Below are 21,804 nucleotides of genomic sequence, written 5' to 3'. Positions count from 1 at the left end.
ATAATATGATTAACTAATCTTACAGACTGGTTATTTTAAAATACACACTATGCATACCGACCTTATAACAGAATGAAATTAAATAATATACAACTACAATGAATTAGAAACAAACTATCTACCTCTTGAATAACCCACCCCTATCTAAAATAATAAAATATTAAGTACGGGCCTTTAGCCCTGTCATTTTAAATCATACATTAAATTATATTACAAAATGGTTTACATACATGCATACAAGTATTTCTGCTCACTCATTAGCATAAAACAACCGAGGCGTCTTCAAAATATCAACCCAAAACGAAACACCAAGTATTTCTAGCGGGTTTCATTGATCATATGTTTTCTATATCACTATAACTAGTGATGTTGCGATGACCGTTCAATCCCGGATTAGGACACTAGTCATGCCAGAGACCGGACCCGAGATGGACATGCCTGAAACCTTAGTGGTATAGGGGCATGTGAAACAAAAAAAACGTTCAAGCTGAAGCTCCAATGACCGATTGTAATCGAAAACTAAAATGTTTGGCTGTACTATAATCGATTGTATGGGGAAATATTAATTTAAATGTTTCTCCAGTTTAGATAATGGAAGTGAAGTAAACATATCGGTGTTGGTATTTGCTTTTTGTGTACATAACAAAAAAGATATTAAATAATTATTAAATGTAGAATTGATGGGTGTACGGGCTCCCATTTTGTGTGTGTGTGGGGTGTGGGTGGGGGGGGGGGGGGGGAGGTAATCTTAATATTAGCATTACTGCCAAAAAAGTTATAACGAATCACTACCCATTTGTACATGGATTAGAACTAACATTGTGGGTAGAATAATGAAAACGGTGAAAAGATTTCAGTACAGCTAATTTTGCCCGAATATCTCTATCGTTTTTGCCCAAATTTGAGGACTCTCTTATGGTTGAAATAGATAATTGTAAAGCCTAGATCCGGGAAACACAACAACAGATGCATGCTGCTTGTACAGGTAATGGAAATCCTTTTTATGTTCACATAATTCTAACCGATTGTGTAATCGAAAGTTGATCGGTTGGTACCAACCGATTATAACCGATGATCGATGATGAAATTCCAACCGATTCCCATCATTAGCTACTAGTATAGCCTCTATTAGAAACATACTTATCTGCCCTTTATTTGCATAGAGCTAAGCGGCCCCAATCAGCCACTAAATTACTTCCATCGCGTTCACATTCCAGTCACTTGCAACAAAGGCCCTTTGTTACTGCTGAATTGTGGAGTAGTTGTCGTACTGATGCTGATAATCATGAAGTGCATCAAAGAAAGTAGCTCGAGTCCCATCCATCCCTCCCCTTATTGATGACATATCAGTATCAATAAGGGAAGGGCTTGAGGGGACTCGAGCTACAAAGAAAGGTGCATTATCTGAGATGCAAGTAACGTATTTCGCTACTTTTACATTTATTTGTAATAAATCCGCCTCCGCGAAACAGGGCGAACTACGCCACCCCACTTCCCTATAATTGTGCTCAAAAGGGTGTATTTCAACAACCAAAAATTATATTTTCTCAGGGGAGCCTGCCGCCAACCCCTCCCCTAACAGGTTCGGCCCCTCAAATTTCCATCCCCCGGACCATCGGACTGATAGTGCTCCCTCCCCCACTTTCAAATAGACCCTGCGGACTGTAGATAAACTGCAAATTAATCTATCCCACACGTAGTCTGTGCATAATAAACTCGATAATATCGAAATTGTAATGATGTGGTCATCTGGTATAAACAGTACATGAATTTCCGATAGATACCATTCATCTTACAACTACAGACGAACCTGTACAGAACGGCCTCTCATAGGACCTGGCAAAATGGCCGTTTTGGACAGGTGACTATTTAATTTGTTATATACAGGTAAATAAAAACACATAAAATAGTTTACAATGAAAACTTACACTAAATTGGAATGCATAAAAGAATCAACAGTCTTCACACACACACAAATAATAAAATAAGACATTTTAAAAATATTTTTAACTACTTAAAGTATAAATTGAACACGTTTTGTTGAAAGTCACTCTATTATTCACCTTTTGAAAACGTGATTCATCTTTGATTGCTTCCCATGGCATTCTGTTACTTTATTAAATTAGTCCACGAGATGCAAGTGGTTGCAGGTAAGAAAACATTTATACAGAAGGTGCACTGGATCATGTACCTGTTTTGTTTCTACTAAGAAAAACAGTGACTTTATATTGTGCATGGGATATAACAGACCAATTATACATGAGTGTGTGTGTGTGTGTGTGTGTGTGTGTGTGTGTGTGTGTTTGTGTTTGTGTTTGTGTTTGTGTGTGTGTGTTGTGACCGATGTGGCAAGTTCAACTGTCGACTGAACCCCGAAAAATAGTTGTCAATATATTTTGGGGTCGTTATAGTAGGTTCAACAATTCATTTTGGTAAAAAAATAATAGTGACCACTGGCCGCATTTTACAGGTGGCTGTTATATACAGATAAAATAAAGAAAGGAATGCATTGGGCGGGAGTTATGGAGACCATTATGGACAGGTGGCTGTTATATACAGGTGGCAGTTAGACAAGTCTTGACTGTTGTTTTAAAACGTAGCGAATGTAGTATTCTGTATCTTACATATCCTCAAAACTCACATTAAAAAAAAAAAATGTACACGGTTTTTTTTCAACTATAACTTATTTATGGCGCCTGTGCTTATGCCTCACAAAGCAATCAGTTTCAGGCTAACTTACATACGTCACAAAGCTATCAGTTTCTATTGTGCCTCTTTGGTTGGATGGTATGGCTGTGGCGACCGGAACATCGCCTAAGAACAGCTAATCGTATGTCTTTAAGTCTATATTACACGTATGTGTGTTATAAATAACGAATGATGTTCTCATTAACGAGTGTGTTAAAAAAGAAGAAGAAGAAAGCAATGAGTCAACTCGACATGATATTGTTATATCTATCAAAACGGAAGCTATTTCGTAGACATGAAATAACTATTGATGAAAATATGGATCTATGATTGTCACACGCTTAATGTGTGGATTACCATCAAAAGAATTTCTAATAAACTTAAAAACAAAATTGTGGACATAGTGGACATTTAGATCCGAATTTATAAAGCTTGTTTATGTCTTACAAAAAACGGACAAAGTAAATTCGGCCCATAATCCAAAAATTATTAAATATATAATTCATGCTGTCATTAGTACCTTTCAGTTTAAAACTACAATGTCACGGAGTATAATTACTAAATAAAATTCGTTTTCGATTCCCAGAAAACACTGTGGGTGTGTGCCAAGTTAATTGAACAAAGAGACAAACGGAAATTATTAAGATGTATAAGTCATGTTGTCATACGCACCTTTCAGCTAGAAACTACAATTTCACTGAGTAATATTATCAGATAAACATTTTGTTTTCCATTCCCAGAAAACACTGGTTAATTGAACAAAGAGACAAATGATCACATGTGTTGCCGGTTCCGTTGTGCTGTTCAAGACTTTGATCTCCGGGCACGTATCAATACAAAGATAAATGTGAAAATGTGGAAGACGGCCAGAAGAGTGAACATCATCCCCACATCGAAATACAGGTTGTCCTGAAACAGAATAAGGGCAGATAATAACTTCCCACATCAAAATATAGGTTGTTCTGAAACAAAATAAAGGTAGATAATCACTCCCTACATCGAAATACAAGTTGTCCTGAAACGAAATAAGGGCAGATAATCACTCCCCACGTAGAAATACAGGTTGTCCTGAAACACAATATGAGAAGGAAGGAAATGATTTACTTAACGACGCACTCAACACATTTAATTATGGTTATATGGCGTCGCACATAAGGTTAAGGACCACACGTATATTGAGAGAGGAAACCCGCTGTCGCCACTTCATGGACTACTCTTTCCGATTAGCAGCAAGGGATCTTTTATATGCATCATCCCACAGACAGGATAGCACATATCCCGCCCTCAGAATAAGGGCAAATAATAACTTCCCACATTGAAATACAGGTTGTCCTGAAACAGAATAAGGGACGATAATAACGTCCTACATCGAAATACAGGTTGTCCTGAAAAAGAATAAGGGCCGATAATCACTTCCTACATCGAAATACAGGTTGTCCTAAAACAGAATAAGGGCAAATAATAACTTCCCACATCGAAATACAGGTTGTCCTGAAACAGAATAAGGGCCGATAATAACATTCCACATCGAAATACAGGTTGTCCTGAAACAGAATAAGGGCCGATAATAGACTGCAAAGACGACACCATCAAAACACCATTAATGAGTCATCTGTTACTGGATGTCAACTGTTTCGTAATTCCGACACTATCTCCTGAGTAAACAGTTTTCCAGTGGCAGCAAGACACATTTATGTACGCAGTTTCCAATAAACAGGATAGCACATACTATGACACCTGATAAACCAGTAGTGGGGCACTGGTTGGGAGGGGTAACACCCAGTGGGTCGATAGTAGAAGTGTGATCCTACGATCCAAGAACTCCAGACGTCGCACTTTAGCATAATTTGCTTCCTTTGTATTTCACTTTTAAATTCCTTTGACAATTATGGAATTAAGAGATTAAAAACGCGCAATCGTTCTTGCATACGCTACACACATCATTTAAGGTCTCACTACACAGATGTCATCTGCCATTGAATCACATGTTAAATTGCCTAACTTCAAATGAGGATTGCCAATAGAACGGGTTCTCATTGGCACTAACAACATACACCATTGCAAACATACATTGTATAAGCATTTTTTTTCAATCTAATTAAAATTAGCTCCACTATTACATGTGGATCTAACACCAGCCAGTTGGAGCTCATATCCACCAATCAAAACCTTACTTGCAGAATCCTGCCAGGGATTTAAAAATAATTTGAAAACATTCCGAATTATCCTGAGGGTATACGACATGTTTCGTGTGAATTACGAATGCCTTAAAACATGTTTTATTTTATAAAATAAATAATTTGTAATGTAAAACTGACGACTGATTTAGTTAGTTTTTTTTATAAATAAATAAATAATTTTTAATGTAAAATTGAAGACTGATAACCCACCCCGTACGTATTGGTATGGTTCGCTGTACTGCGGCCACTAAAATAGACTCGCCCGATATTTTTAGAATTTGTATGCTCCCAAATAACGTTATAAAAGGCGAAGTGTGATTGGTCAATATTCAAATTATTATTTACAGACGAAATGTTACCTGGACATTGGGGACTACGCAGTGTTGTTAGCAATCCGATTAAAATTAGTTCTACTGGTCTAAATAAGGCATTCGTAATTCACATGAAACATATCGTATACCCTCAGAATAATTCGGAATGTTTTTAAATTATTTTTAAATCCCTGGCAGGATTCTGCAAGTAAGGTTTTGATTGGTGGACATGAGCTCCAACTGACTGGTGTTAGATCCACATGTCATAGTGGAGCTAATTTTAATTAGATTGATTTATTTTCACTTCAAAATTGAGAACATTTCCGTCTCAGTTTTTTGCTATATTACCGCATCTGGCTGTAGTACTGGTCCGAACAGGTGGTTCATTAACCGATTCACTCCGGCAGTCTCTTCCGGTATGTACGCCCATGTTCCAAAATGTCAATGCACAATATTACAAAATAACATCAGCAAACTCCAGGCAGAAGGCTTACCATTAAATATACAAATTGTTTTAATTCTTCCCCAATTACTAGAAGTGAATATGAGAACCACAACATATGTCATAATTAGGAACTATAGTGGTCAATGAACTCTCACCAGAAAGTGAAATGTGTAGTGAGACCGTAGACCCTTCTTTGAGTTCAAGGCTTACGCTCCTTTCTAATCAACATCCCCACCCACACACCCATACTACGTAAAATCACTTGTACCCATGGGTCTGCATGCTTTCGTGTATCACTTAAAGCCGCACACCCTAGTTCCATCCAGCGAAAATAAATTATAATTTGGTTAATCTACAATCACGTTTTTATCAAATGGAGTGAAAAAGCAGGTTTTATATCGATAAATACCATGGGAATCCCCATGTCCCAATTGCTTGAAATAATTTTGAAAGTTAGTATTCTGATGTCACCGGTAGATGTCGCTCGAAGCACAACAATGCCTACGTCACGACAAATTTCACAGAGTGCGAACAAACTTGGGGTGCGTTCTTTTCACCTCTCCTGGACATGTTCCACCTGTTCTGTCCTGGTTGTATCCCCTCTCCAGATATCGTAAGACCAAAATGATAACGGTCACGTGGTATACCAACGTCTGTGACATTGAAATGGAAATATCCCGTCTAAAAATAGATTAGACCTTGTCTGCTCAACGGTTTTTTCTCAAACATACGTTCGTTTTTAAGAAATAAGAAAAATGCATTTTGTGGTATTACAAAAACCAGGATTACCAAAAAACACTTCAGGTGAATGGAAATGTATATTCTAAATAATAAACGGTAAGTAAAGTGTAATTTTATTTGTGAAAAAAATGGGTTTAATAGCGAAAAACAACGCCGTAATGGTTAACAACTAGCCGTAACTAGGGTGTGTCCCTTTAATGTTTTGCATTTACCATAGTTTGACACCCAATAGCCGATGTATTTTTCGTGCTGGGGTGTCGTTAAACATTCATTCATTCATTCATTCATTCATGCTTTCGTGTAAAACGTTTTTTTTCAATAATAAGGAATAATCCCATTCTCGTGGTCATAGTGCTCATTTTTCCTGCCCCGAGTCAGACCCCCGATCATATCGGAGGCCGGACTCGGGATAGGCGTGTTCAAAACCATAAAGGTATATGAGCACGTTAAAACCCTACCCAAGTCCAAGTCCACATTGCTCATTAAACCGTGAAACTGTCCGTGTCTTTCCTTACCTTGCTGTATTGCATGTCTTCTATAACACCAGTTCCATTTTGAAAACACCCTTTACCTGATGTGGCATTTTTGTGGCAATCTGAAATGTAATAAAAACATAACTGTCACATGTATAACCTATTTCAGTGTATTCTTATTACATTTCAACAAGCGATAGGGTTAAACGTTATTAACACATTTTGTTTTATCTGACACGCCTACTATTAACTGCTGACGTAAATCTGAACGACAAAACCTATTCCAATAAGAAACTCGTATCTCTGCACAAGGTAGAGTCGAATGGATATTAGGCAAAATCGTGACCTCTTCCATGACCCACTATCAGGCGTTCATTCTCAGAAAGACAGCCACTCCCTTGGGAGATACGTAATATAATGTATCATCCCTCTTGCATCGTCCGTAGGAGGACTGCCATGAGCACACCAACCATTCAGTTTTACAAAGTATTCTCATTGGTAATTTACTAGTAGTAACCAGTAGGGCCTCCACGAGTCCAAAATATTGGACTCTAGTACTCGAGGGTCAAACTCGACCCGGACCCGAGTACCCGACACTTACACTAGATGATGATGAGATTAAGGAATAAAGTAAAATACTAGCATTATTCATCTTAATTCCAGCGCTGAAAATGGATGCCAGATTATGCCATTGTATTGTAGAAGTGTTGTGGAAGTGTTGTGACGGACGGACGGCCAGTTTAAAAAGAGAAACTAGCGCATGATCATGTAATTATTGTGTAACTTATATCGTTGATTATCTACTGCTGAAATTATTGTCCTATATTGTCCATTGTATTACAGTTGCTCATTGTATTCCACATTGTACGGGTACTCGATTCCTGTGAACGGACTCGACCTGTGCCCGAGTACTGGAGTACTCGTGGAGACCCTAGTAACCAGTGGTAGTGAGCAGGACATTTTACACAAAGAGTCCGTGACATGGGCGGATCCAGGAAATATTTTTAGGGGGGGACCAAAAAAGAAGGGCACATTGACTCGTCAAAAGGGCACCTTACTACAAGTTTTGATATTTACAATTAATATGAATTCCTACAGTTCTACGTCATAATATACTAGCAATAATGAAGTAAATTGGCGTCACTCGCGTTAGAACCTCAATGGGGCCCCATTGAGACTCAATAACACAGACACATATCTGCAAGCTTGTGCATGTACACGAAAATCTTGATTTCATTTATCTACAATATAATTATTGTTTACTTAAAAAAAAAAAATTCTACAAACAAAAAGAGCACTTGGACATTTTGAGGGCACTTGAACAATTTTTTGGGGGGGACGCGTCCCCCTGGTCCCCCCCCCCCCCCCCTTGGATCCGCCCATGCGTGATTTGAATCATCTCAGTTACATGTGAAGCTGATGTAGGTACTGAATGCACTTTTACCATAACTATACAATAGTTAGTATAACCTAGTTCAAAATGCACGTTGAGGCATAGCTCCAGGGTGTAGGTTCATTTGAGTGGGGCTGGGGGTGGGGTATGTAAAAGTGTTGGTATCAAAGTGCTCCTAGTGATAGTCGCTAGTTTGAATTTCCCAGTTAGGGCCTAGGATAACTGATCCTTCAGGAAATGATGATTTATTAGTTACATTAAGAGTCACAGATCCTAGTTTCAGCCCGTGAAAATGGACACTAAATTTAGTTAATCTACAAACCTGCAACACACATTTAAATAAGCGTATAACAGAGAGAAGCTAAAGTCTGTGATGTTTAAAGGCATATTGTCACAGACAACTGACCTATTAAATGGCCTAGCAAAGTATTACGTGAAACATATGTATTTGATTTGTCCCTAAATGTACTTTATTCAACAATCTACATAACCATCATACTCCACTTATTAATGATATTTTGTAAAAATAATTGAATTATGGCAATGATCCATAATTTAAAAATTAATATTGCCAAGAGGATTGACATGGATTTCACTCCATCATGGTTTAGTTAAAGTGAGTCAATAGCCAGATTTGGTTTCTAAACATTGATGTAATTTTCATTTATTATCCACTTTTGGAGAAATAAGGTCCTTAAATCCGTGACAGTATGCCTTTAAACAGGGAAATACCGTCTAAAAATAACTAGAACTTGTCTTAAAGGGACATTCCTGAGTTTGTTGCAATTTTTAAGATGTTATCGACTAACAGAGATTTTTCAACGATTGTAATTATATATCAACTGTATTTTTCGGCATAAAATATTAGTGGCTGTATATTGAGTGTGTTTCTGATCGTTCTAATATTTGTACTAGGTTAAATTTAATTTTATTTCCTAAAATATTATTTTTTCATACGTACGAAATTATTTGAAAACAAAATCCAATTTGGGCTTCTTACAAATATTAAGACGATCAGAAACACATTGAATATACAGACACTGATATTCTAAACGAGAAAATATTTTTAATATGCAAGTTTAATCGTAGAAATATTTTATTAGACGGAAACATCTTACAATGCAGCAAACTCAGGAATGTCCCTTTAATTACCATTACTTAGAATTATGAAATCATTTGGATAAGGTGATAACAGAGAGAAACTAAAGTCTATGATGTTTAAACAGGGAAATACCGCCTAAAAAAAAGATAACTAGAGCTTGTCTTGTCAACCATTACTTCTTAGACGAACGTGCGTTTGTAGAAACTAGGGTCTGTCACTTTAATATCGCAAATACGAAAATACATAACCTTTCACCGAGGTGTCACAAAAATGTTATATTAGAAGAAGAAAAAAAAGACTAGAACACCGTATGCCTTTCTGCTAACGATATCCTAATGGAAGGAAATGTTTTAGTTAACGACGCACTCAACACATTTTATTTACTGTTATATGGCGTCAGACATATGGTTAAGGACCACACAGATATTGAGAGAGGAAACCCGCTGTCGCCACTTCATGGGCTACTCTTTCCGATTAGCAACAAGAGCTCTTTTATATGCACCATCCCAAAGACAGGGTAGTACATACCACGGTCTTTGATATGCCAGTCGTGGTGCACTGGCTGGAACGAGAAATAGCTCAATGGGCCCACTGACAGGGATCGATCCCATACCGACTGCACATCGAGCGAACGCTGTACCACTGGGCTACGCCCCGTCCTATATCCTAGTGGACTAATGGCAGATAGTTTTATTGTATGCGCTATGAACATACAAACCTATATGTGTAACGTCCTCCCACTGTATAATGATGAGAAGCTCGTTGGCGTACTTGAACCAGGATACGAATTTCAGCCATATAAAATACACTGGAATGGAACTGAAAACAGCAATGGTAAAAAATATTGTTTTAAACATATTAAATATGTGGCAATGAATTTTGCATTTATGTTGTTTTCTTTCATTTCTCTTAAAGGGACATTCCTGAGTTTGCTGCAATTTTTAAGATGTTATCGATTAACAGAGACTTTTTATCGATTTCAATTACGTATCGAATATATTTTTCGGCATTAAATATTAGTGGCTATATATTAAACGTGTTTCTGATCGTTCTACTATTTGTACTAGGTTAAATTTCATTTTATTTCCTAAAGTATATTTTTTCGTACGTATGAAATTATTTGAAGACAAAATCCAGTTTGGGCTTCTTACAAATATCAACACGGCCAGAAACACATTGAATATACAAACACTGATATTCTAAACAAGAAAATATATTTAATATGTAAGCTTAATCGTAGAAATATATAATTTTTCGGAAACATCTTACAATGAAGCAAACTCAGGAATGTCCCTTTAATGCAAGTATAACATTTGTCATGCAACTATGTATACGATAGGTAATAGCAGATGGCTAACAAAGCACTGGGCCAAATTTCACAAAACATCGTAAGCCTAGTTTTGTACGTAAACGTCGATTTATGACTAAACCACAATGCTTATTACTATTATAGTACAATAAATACAGTTAGAAGTACACATATTTCATTTTCCGTTGTCCTTAGAATGCTCAATTTTCCGTAATGATGTAATTTTTGTGTGTGAAATAGATGACAAACACATGTAAACGTACGACCGGTATGACTGTTTGTCACAGCAGATGGGAGATGTAGTGTGTGGCACAGATGACTAAAATAAAAACGCAACTGTTGCGGTTGAAGAGACAAACAGTTACTGGGATGTGAAAGTGTACAGCAAAAGAAGTGGAAAGATAGGTGCTGCCATATTGGGGAGAAACGAGATGGAAATGGTAAGGAAAAGAAAGGGGAAGTGCGATAGTGATACAAAAAAACCCAACCCACTGTTTAAAACGACAATAAAATAACCCGCAATTAAAGTTCCACTTCCATTATGGACTGTCTAATGAGGAAAAAGATTGAACTCTCAAATTGAAGATGCTCGTTTTCTCCAGGGTGGGGCGGGACGGTGCCCAGTGGTAAAGTGCCCGCCTGATGCGCGATCGGTCTAGGATCGATCTCCGTCGGTGGACCCATTGGGCTATTTCTCGTTCCCGCCAGTACACCACCACAACTGGTATATCAAAAAGGCCGTGGCATGTGATATCCTGTCTGTGAGATGGTGCATATAAAAGATCTTTTGCTACTAATGGAAAAAAGTAGCAGGTTTCCTCTCTAAGACTACAATATTATGTCGAAATTACCAAATGTTTGACATCCAATAGCTGATGATTCACAAATCAAATGTGCTCTAGCGGTGTCGTTAAACAAAACAAACTTTTTTCTCGAGGAATGGCTTCTTGACCTTTATATTATTTTTTAAAACCCCCACAAAATAACTGGCTCGTTGCTACTTCAGTCGGTGCTAAAGAAGCGAACACCAGGCATCCTACATGGTGGACAAAAAAAAGCACTGTATGGAACTGGCAACTGTGTTGCACCAATCGCCAAAATCCCTTGGCTTGTTATAGCTTGAGATACTAGGACTGGAACGTGGGGATGGGCCCATTAAAGTCTCAGACTAGAGTCTTGAGTCTTGACTCTAAAAGCTGTATAAGTATTAAATTCAGGCCAGGATTAGAGCTGGGCGGTATACCGTATATACTGTTCGGTATCGGTATTGTGTCAATACCGACTTGCCGTACCGAGCAAATTTCAAAATACAGAAATTTCGGTCTTGAAAAATAGTTCCCGAAAAGCAGTAATAATATATCTTTCGAACGCAAAATGGGTTGGTATAAATCAGACGAGAGCCTTGTGTATGGAATTTAATTGTATTTAGATGAAATTAGCGGGTGAGCCATAACACAGGCATGCATTTAAAGCCGAGTATACCGAAAATAGCGCTCGATATCGGTATCATGTCAATACCGAATACCGTACCGATACCGAGGTAAATCACCCCCAAAATACCGATATCGATACCAAACCTCAAATTTCAATACCGCCTAGCTGTAGCCAGGATATCAAATAAGATAATTATAAAAGCTTGTGCTGTTTAGGCGACCTTTAAAGGAAACCAATTGCAAGGTCAAGGGGTTGGTGGACAAGGGTATTATAGTTACATTATATCCAACGATGTCATATGCAAATCATGTAGCATGAATATCAAAATATCACAGATAAATCCCAGTGTTTCTGCCAGAAAGAAATGTGTGGGTATGGCGCTATGGAATTGAATGTATCCACAGTCAAGAGGGGATGGGGGGAGGGGGGGGGGGCTTCCCACAGAAAGAAAATTGGTTAAGTTTAGAGTTAAGGTTAAGAATATCAAACAGTAATGATAAGAATAATTAATTTTGTCAAAAGGTTAACTTAAAAAAATATATATCTGCAAAAACAAAATTGGGTATGGCGCCATACCCATTTTACCCTATGGCAGAAACCCTGAATTATTCATTCTACAAATACGTAAAATAGGTTTTAGTTACTCACTCATCTGTGACAAAAAAACCTCCAAAGAGCATGAAAGGAATCATTATAGGGGGCGCCACCGACAAAGCTACATTGACGGACCGTGCGAGCGATGATACCAAGTAACCTGGAAAGAAAATGACAAGCACTGTTATCTCAATTTTCAGACTGATATTTAAAAACAATATAAACTTACAGATGCATGTCCAGAATAATTCGTTTGTAGGCCTGTATTTACTTTTGTCTACTTTTGCCAAGACTCGACATTTTCCACCTTATGATACCACTGTAAATTGTATGCATGCGTGCACACCAGACAATTTATTTTCTTCCTGTTGATACTAAGCATTCGGTCTGATTACCTTCTCTTGCACTGGCGTAGGAAAGGGGGCACTTTATAGCAGAAGCGATGTTTTTATATACTTATACATGTATTTATATATATGTATGTGTGTGTGCCCCCCCCCCCCTACCCCCCCCCCCCCCCATACACACACTTTTTGGCACCTTCCTACGCCTGTGCCTTGGATATCTTTGACACTAGTAAATGCTCCCACCCACCCTCGACCATGATATGCAAGAAATTTCAAAAATATGACACGTGAAGGCCTATATATATCTTTATGTTCCTGCTATTAATAATACAATTTTATTTCAGTCAGATTGGTTCATAATATACTTAACAAAATTAATTAAGGGACAGTAGACTTTTTTTTTAGCCAGTTTTTGCTAATATTATAACATGTTAGCAGGTTTTAATCACTTGATTTCTAAATGTTGTTCGAGTAAATTCTGACCAGTGATGTAATCTTTGTATGCTTTGTGAAATTAAAGCCAATTGTATTTCGTACTCTATATTTAAAGAAACATGTCACAAATAATCACTGACCCTTATTTAATTTAGTTGAGTATATATAAACCATGGTCTCTGTCATTTTCTTACCGAATCCTCCCGCTGTATTCGCTACCAGTATAAGAACGCCGGTGTACATCAAGAACGCAGTCACAGAGTTGTATAAACCTGTCAAAATAGTAAGGATAGTACTTCAGGAGGGGGGTTCGGGAGAGGGGATTTCAGGCTTCTCTATTCGAATTTTAAAAAATGTAATCGTTTGAGAGTGCTTATTATTTAAGTTGGCGCGAAACGATTTTTTTGTTTGTTTGTTTGTTCTCATGTACAAGTAGTTTTGGACCCGCCCCCCCCCCCCCCCCCCCCCCCCCCCCCCCCCCCCCCCCCCCCCCCCCCCCCCCCCCCCCCCCCCCCCCCCCGAAATAAATAAATAAAAAAATAACAATAATAACAACAACAACAACAAAAATAATAATAATAAAGTAAAGTAAAGTAAAAGTAAAGTAAAGTAAAGTAAAGTAAAATAAAATACAACAAATAAAACAATAAATAAAATAAAAATCCTGGATCCATGCATGTACTTGCATTAGCATTGCTGTATATCAGCAGGCGCTGCTGCGGATTTTATTCAAGGAAGGGAATGGAAACTGACACACACACACACACACACACACACACACGCACGCACACACACACAAAAACACACACACATAAACACACACACAAACACACACACACACACATACACATCTCCAGTATTACACAGTACACTAACGTGTGTTTTATACAGACGGTCGTCCCCTATCCAGGCCCGTAAGAACCGGTGGTGGGGCGAATCAATGTTGTGGTGGCATGGGGTCACAAGTATCATAATAGCGATATGTTTTGGTTTATTTTCATATAAACTCTTTATCTTGTTATACTAGTAATATATTCTCTAGAATAGGAGTAGGAAGAGAGGGATCAGGAAGCACTGCTCCCCAACTACGAAGCTGGCATAGCCATAATATACCCCCCCCCCCTCCCCCGCCGTTCAAAAAACATATCACCACTGGCGTAGGAAGCGAGGGGGGCAAGGGGGGCACTTTTCTTGATCCAGTAGCAGCCAGGATGGTTTATATATGTGTGACCCCCAACCCCCCCCCCCACCCTCCACTCTTTTTGGCACCTTCCTACGTCCCTGATCAGTAACTGCCACCCCCCCCAACCAATTATTTGATATATATATATATATATGCCTATAAATAACACCTAGATATATAAATGTGCAAGTCGTGCGCTATGTGCTGTCACACGGTAGCTTTTAAAACAAGAAGACTAGAAAATCGATCAGTTACCTCTCTTCTCTTTATAGTCTTTTTTATATCTACAAACATTTGAAGCACGTTTCAATGACACGTGTTAAGAAAACGGATTGCTGTTGGCAGTTTTGGAGTACAGTGCTGTACTTAACCTAACAGGATTAGAGGAGTGCTAATACAAAACTCCAGGGCTCATTAACATAAAGGTTTTTTTTCCAGCTAGACGAAATGGTTCTTTTTAAACCATTTAAAACTAAAAACTACCATACTCCCATCTCCGCCCACACCCGCAATCCGCCACTGATTCAAATTAATATGCTTACCAACCATCCAGTAAATTATACAGCTGAATAAAATCGGAAAAATGGTAAAACTTGGAAACTGAAAAAAAATAAAATAATAATAATTAACTTGATATCAAATGATGATAATGATGATGATGATGATGATTTTTAAAAATGATGATGATTTTGTTTGATGATGATGATGTTTTTTTAATGATGATGATAATGATGATGATGATGACAATAACGATGAGAACGATAACATATATTAATAAGAATGTAACAAATACAAATTTTACCTATGGACAGAAATAAGAAATGTTTTAAATGTTTGTTTTTTTATTGAAAAGGGGAAAATTTAAAATGTAAGTTTTAAATTGAAGCAATACGCTGAATCTAATACCTCTGCTAAAACTTTGGCGATGTAGTATACATCCACTCTGTATAGCCCACTTCCGTACTCTCGAAGGAAAACGGCTATCTCTATAGGGAACGTCTGCAAAAACAAAATATTATTTATAGTTAGTTACATTATCTGGTTACCATATTATAACATCATGTACAAATGTGAAATACAAGCTCAAATGCACTTTTACAAAAGACGCGTGTGTTCGCTATGAACGGATATCGTCAAACGTATACGCTTGATTCGGAAAAGCACATACGACAGTTTCAGTTAACACGTGCGTTTGCCGATTTCAAATTGTAGGGTTCGTCTCAAAAAATTAAAAGAGAAATCTTGCGCTGTAGTTAAAACCGGTTTGATCTTAATGGGACACACCCTAGTTACAGCTATTTGTTAACCATTACGGCGTTGTTTTTCGCTATTAAACCCCATTTTTCACAAATAAAATTGCACTTTACTTACATTTTATTATTTAGAATACACATTTCCATTCACCTGAAGTGCTTTTTGGTAATCCTGATGTTTGTAAAACCACGAAATGCATTTTTTGCATTTTTTCACAAGACGTTCTGTCGAGAAAAAACCGTTAAGCAAGCGAGGTCCAATCTATTTTTAGAGGGGATATTTCCATTTCAATGTCACAGACGTTGGTATATCACGTGACCGTTATCATTTTGGTTCGGTTTGTTTTCTCGTGCACGGTTCGCGCAATCAACATCCGATTTGTTGTTGTTCATTTGTGAGATTTTTCTTCACAGTTTGTGAACATTTTCAGTAACAATAAAGTTCAGACAAGTAAGTGTCTCAATACAAAACGTTACAAACCCTTAAAACCAATAATTTTGCTAAGTCTTACGATATCTGGAGAGGGGATACAACCAGGACAGAACAGTTGGAACATGTCCAGGAGAGGTGAAACGAACGCACCCCAAGTCTGTGAAATTTGTCGTGACGTAGGCATTGTTGTGCTTCGAGCGACATCTACCGGTGACATCAGAATACTAACTTTCAAAATTATTTCAAGCAATTGGGACATGGGGATTCCCATGGTATTTATCGATATAAAACCTGCTTTTTCACTCCATTTGATAAAAACGTGATCTAAGTGTGTTACAGGTTTGTAGATTAACCAAATTATAATTTATTTTCGCTGGATGGAACTAGGGTGTGCGGCTTTAACAACGTATTATCGACAGTCGTATCTTTCTATTTTAGAATTGTTATTTTATAAAGTGTTAGTAGAACTTTCAAAGTTTAGTTTGTATACTAGTAACACATTAATCATGTATATATTTTTAAAATAAAATATACTAAAGTAGACAATGAGTGTTTTCACTTCTTAATTTTACGTGTTAAAATCGACAAATTCAAATAAATATCATTTCGTTTGGAAAGGGTAAAGTTGGGGGTGGGGGGGTGTGTGTGTGTTTGTGTGGGGGGGGGGGGTTAACGACATCAAAGATAAAGCATATTGATTTAATAATCATCCGACCCCATACAACCGTAAATAAAATGTGTTGAGTGCGTCGTTAAATAAAACATATCCTATCCTTCCTTCCATCTGCTGTTGGATGTCTAACATTTGGTAATTTTGACATATAATCTTAGAAAGGAATCGGGTACATGTGCAGGGGGAGGGTATTGGAGGTCGAAACCCTTACTTGCCCAAGCTTAAAAAAAATTTGAAATGTATTTTTTTTGGGAGCATGGCCTCATATAAACTTCGCTTAACACAGTCTGTAACCCCAACCCCGCTGAGATCCCTGCACACGCGCCTTGGAAACCCGCTACAATTTTTTTTAGCATGGGATTGTTTATATGTACTATCCCACAGACAGGATATCACATACCATGGTCTTTTTGTATAACCGCCGATGGGGATCGATCCTAAAAACACCTTTTTAGGTCTAAGTAATGAATAAAAATAACATATAGTCTTGAAAAATGTTACGTAAATCGAACACAGTACCCTCTTCCTCTATCCCTAGAGCGTTACGTAATTAGTAACACCCCCTTACATGTAACGCGTATGCCAACAGCTGGCCACTGTCAAAATTTCAAGGCAAATCCCCCACTCACCGACCCCTGGAAAGGCGTTGTACCATACCTCTATGGATATAAATATGTTTTGGAGATATCAGACGACCCCTCAATCAAGACAGTTAAATTTGTTCAAAAATTGCGAAATCTCACGTGATCTCTTGTTGGGGAATTCTATACTTGTGATAAGCCAATGAAAACCGAGATCGGTACGAGCCCGTCAAAAGTGTTCCACTTTCAAAATCATGGCTTTGTTTTTGACCTGGATAAGCCAGCGTAGTGAAACCAATGCAGAGTGTGGCGCCATATATGCACCAAACGTAATTGGATTTTCTGTTCTATATGCTTAAATAATAAAAATATTCCAGGGAATGTAGTTTTAATTATCGATTACCTTAAAATACTAGTATACATGTTACAGGGAATACCGACTGACCATGAATTTGACAATCAATCATGAAAGGGAGGAAGGAAGGAATGATTTATTTAACAATGCACGCACTCAACACATTTTAATTACGGCTATATGGGGTCGGTTGAGGACCACACAGATAATGAGAGAGAAAACCCCCTGCCATCAAATGAACTATGCTTTTCGATTAGCAGCAAGGGATATTTTAAATGCAACATCCGACAGACAGGATAGTACACTGTCACACCACGGCCTTTGTTACAGCAGCTGTGGAGTATTGGCTGGAACGAGAAATAGCCCAATGGGCCCACCGACGGCGGTCGATCTAAAACCGATCGCGCATCAGGCGGGCGTTTTACCACTGGGATACGTCTCGCCCCATTCCAATCAATTATATTATATAGGCCTAACCGTGATACACCTTTTTGGTGGTGAAGTAACGCCAGGATCATAACAGACCAATAGTCTGATTGGCTGAAATGAATATGTATACATGGCCATGCGTACTTATCCTAAAATATGTGGAGTGGCAGTAAAACAAGAATAAGGACGGTAATTGGGGGGGGGGGGGGGGGGGGGGCGTAATATGTAATATTAATGAAGTATATTAACTCACCGCTTTACACAGGTGCAAATTAATTACTTTATCAAAAATAGGGGCAGTGAAGTGAATCTATTTAATTCTTGCCTAAATTCGCGCCTTGTCTTCTCCAGGATGACAAAAGGATGCTATAAAACTCAAACAAAAAAATTAATAATAATAAAATTAAGCGCTTTTTCATAGTTTTTTTGGATTTGCAGATGTCATCGTTGCAAGCCCTCTAAGACAGTCCTGGTAATACATACCAAACTAATCTAGCTGTTATGCAAATTATTGTTAGAACAAAGTTATTGTGATCACCTCAGATATAGAAAGTACAAATTCCGTCTATATTCCCTGGAACTATCACTAACGAGTTAAACATGTATTATCACTAGGTTTTCGAAATGATAAAATTATGAATCCCGACAAATCAAATTATGTTAGCTTGCAATTATCTTACAATTCGTTGTTGAAAAACATATCCAACTCACTTTTGCCCGTTAGATACCAATCTGATTAAAATTAGCTCTACTGGGTCTACAGTAGATCTAACAGCATTTAAATATCGACCAATTACACTTCTCCTTTTATACCGTTATTCGGGAGCATACAAATTCTGAAAATATCGGGCGAGACTATTTATGCAATAGGCGAACTTGTTGGTCTACTTCAACATTGAAAAAACTGGGGGAAAAGTGCAGTAATAAACTCTGGATTGTATACTAGTATTTAACAGATTTTATGGCTATATCATCACGGTTTTTTTTTTTTCGTCTTGAAACGAATTTTATATAAAATGTTATATTGCAATTAGTTTCCGGCATACTTCGTAATTCACCCGAATCATTTCGTATACCCTCGGCATAATCCCGAATGTTTTCAAATTCTTTTCAAATCATGATTTTGCAAGTAAGGTTTTGACTGGTCGAATGAAAGGTCAACTGGACAAGTAATAGTGGAGCTAATTTTAATTAGATTGGTTAGATACGTTTTAACACAAATCGTTATAAGATAAATGGTATATAACGGCCACTCATGTAATATTCTCTATTTACATTGAGCACTGCGAACAGACTAGTGAATGACTGGTTGGTGATCATCAGAAACAGTGCGCCGTTAATGTTTCTCACTCCGATCATGTCGTAGTCCTGCTGAAGGTACACCAGTCCCAGGATCACACTGAGAACCTAGAAAACAAAAACAAATCAAGATTTCTGCAAGAGGGTAAAACGGGCTTGGCGCCATACTCACATTTGTTTGCAGATTTTATTTTTTAAAGTTATCCTTTTGATAAAAATTAATTATTATTATCATTTCTGCATGCTTTTCTTAACACCAAGCCTAAACTCAATCCATTTTCTTTCTGGGAGAGCCCCCCCCCCCCCCCCCCCCCCCCCATACCCCCTGTTGACTGTGGATGCATTCATTTCCATGGCGCTAGACCCAACATTTTATTTCTGGCAGAATCACTGCAAATAGGCATATCAGTCCTACATATCAGAGTTTAATGAAACCCAGATATATCAGAACCTAGAAAACAAAAACAGATAGGCACATCGGTCCTACATATCAGAGATTATTAGAAACCAGATATATCAGAACCTATAAAAAAAACAAAAACAGATAGGCATATCAGTCATAAATAGCACAGCTTAATAAAACCAATATATATATATATATATATATATAGATATAGATATATATCAGAACCTAGAAAACAAAAACATATAGGTATATCGGTCCTACATATTAGAGCTTATTAAAACCCAAATATATAAGAATCTAGAAAAAAACAAAAAAACAGATAGACATATCAGTCCTACATATCAGAGCTTATTAGAAATCAGATATATCAGAACCTAGAAAACAAAAACAGACAGGCATATCAGTTCTACATATCACAGCTTATTGAAACCCAGATATATCAGAACCTAGAAAACAAAACCAGATAGGCACATCAGTCCTACATATCAGAGATTATTAGAAACCAGACATAAGAACCAAGAAAACAAAAACAGATAGGCATATCAGTTGTACATATCAGAAGGTATTGAAAACCAGATATATCAGCACATTAAATAAAAAAAAAAAAATGATACACCAGCCCAAGAATCACATTGAGAACCTAAAAAACAAAACTGATACACCACACTCAGAATCACATATACCTAGTTCAGTGAACACCAATCAAATATATAATTCCCAGAATCACACACACACACACACACACACACACACACCATGTATTTTCCAAGGAATAGGATAGCATTCACCAAGGCCTTAGTTGTAAAATGAAAGGAATTCCCCCCCCCCCCCCCCCCGTCCCCATTCCACCTCTCAACCCGCAAAACAGTTACCACGCCACCAAACCTTGGGTATGCCCCAATATATTTGCTTACCAATGTCTGCCCGCCTCGAACTTTGAAGAGAAGATCATCTCTGACAAGGGAAATCCAACTTCTCCAGATAACGGTCCTGAACTGCTTGATCCATGAGGTTTTGTATCTGCCAACAATAAACCAGTACAATATAATATTGTGTAGTGTGTGGGCGGGGGGGGGGGGGGGGGGGGGGATTTGTTTGTTTGTAATTAAGTATATGGGGCAGAAAAATATACTTTGAGTGAAACGTGATTTTGGGAGACTTAAAGAAGAAATTTGCCAAACAGATTTCCAGAGTGCACAGACTTCCGCAAAAGCACTGGTTTACCTAAATCTGTAGTAAATAATCATTCGTCCTTTTACTAAAGTCTACATATATATTACAAAGCAGTTATGCCACCTCAAGGAATAACCCGCCCCTAAAGGATATGCCTTAAAAGATTAGTCTTCAGGCGCGGTAGCCCGAGTACGCTGACTATATAGGGCTAGACGGACGTGTAAGGGCTCAATATCTGTCCAAATGTTTGTCTACAGGCGCGGGTGCGGGAAATTTAATAGGTAGTGGTGGTGGTGATGGTGGTGGTGGTGGTGGTGGGGGTATATACTGTGCCTACCGAAGTTTATAGGGAGGTCGAGTCATACTCTCCCGGAAAATATATTAAGAAAACAAATAAAACTTGATTTAGCAGGGGGGGGGGATTCGACCCCCGAAACGTCGTCCGTCCCCCCTCGCCCCCTGCACACGCGCCTGGTCTGTGTTCTCAAAAAATGGGTGTCCATTTGTTGCAAGAGATCGTTTATATGCACCATCCCACAAATAGGATAGCACATACCACGGCATTTG

At 37.9% G+C, this 21,804-nt stretch overlaps 1 protein-coding gene across 1 annotated transcript in view; it reads right to left on the bottom strand.

The window, feature by feature from the left end:
- Positions 1 to 719: 719 nt before the first annotated feature.
- The window catches only part of LOC121381537 (protein white-like), a 45,661-nt gene continuing 24,576 nt past the window's right edge, over positions 720 to 21,804 (bottom strand). The window contains exons 11-19 of the mRNA XM_041510865.1: positions 20,979 to 21,084; positions 19,635 to 19,766; positions 15,542 to 15,634; positions 15,178 to 15,235; positions 13,647 to 13,724; positions 12,725 to 12,830; positions 10,052 to 10,152; positions 6,881 to 6,960; positions 720 to 3,597 (exon numbers count right to left, since the gene is read on the bottom strand). Of these exons, the coding sequence (XP_041366799.1) occupies positions 3,493 to 3,597; positions 6,881 to 6,960; positions 10,052 to 10,152; positions 12,725 to 12,830; positions 13,647 to 13,724; positions 15,178 to 15,235; positions 15,542 to 15,634; positions 19,635 to 19,766; positions 20,979 to 21,084 (859 nt within the window). The 3' untranslated portion in view covers positions 720 to 3,492. The remainder of the gene's footprint in view (positions 3,598 to 6,880; positions 6,961 to 10,051; positions 10,153 to 12,724; positions 12,831 to 13,646; positions 13,725 to 15,177; positions 15,236 to 15,541; positions 15,635 to 19,634; positions 19,767 to 20,978; positions 21,085 to 21,804) is intronic.

Source organism: Gigantopelta aegis, chromosome 9, assembly GCF_016097555.1.
Source record: "Gigantopelta aegis isolate Gae_Host chromosome 9, Gae_host_genome, whole genome shotgun sequence".
NCBI classification, from domain to species: Eukaryota; Metazoa; Mollusca; class Gastropoda; order Neomphalida; family Peltospiridae; genus Gigantopelta; species Gigantopelta aegis.
The sequence above is the reverse complement of the archived record's forward strand: the minus strand, read 5'-3'. Positions and strand labels throughout refer to the sequence as shown.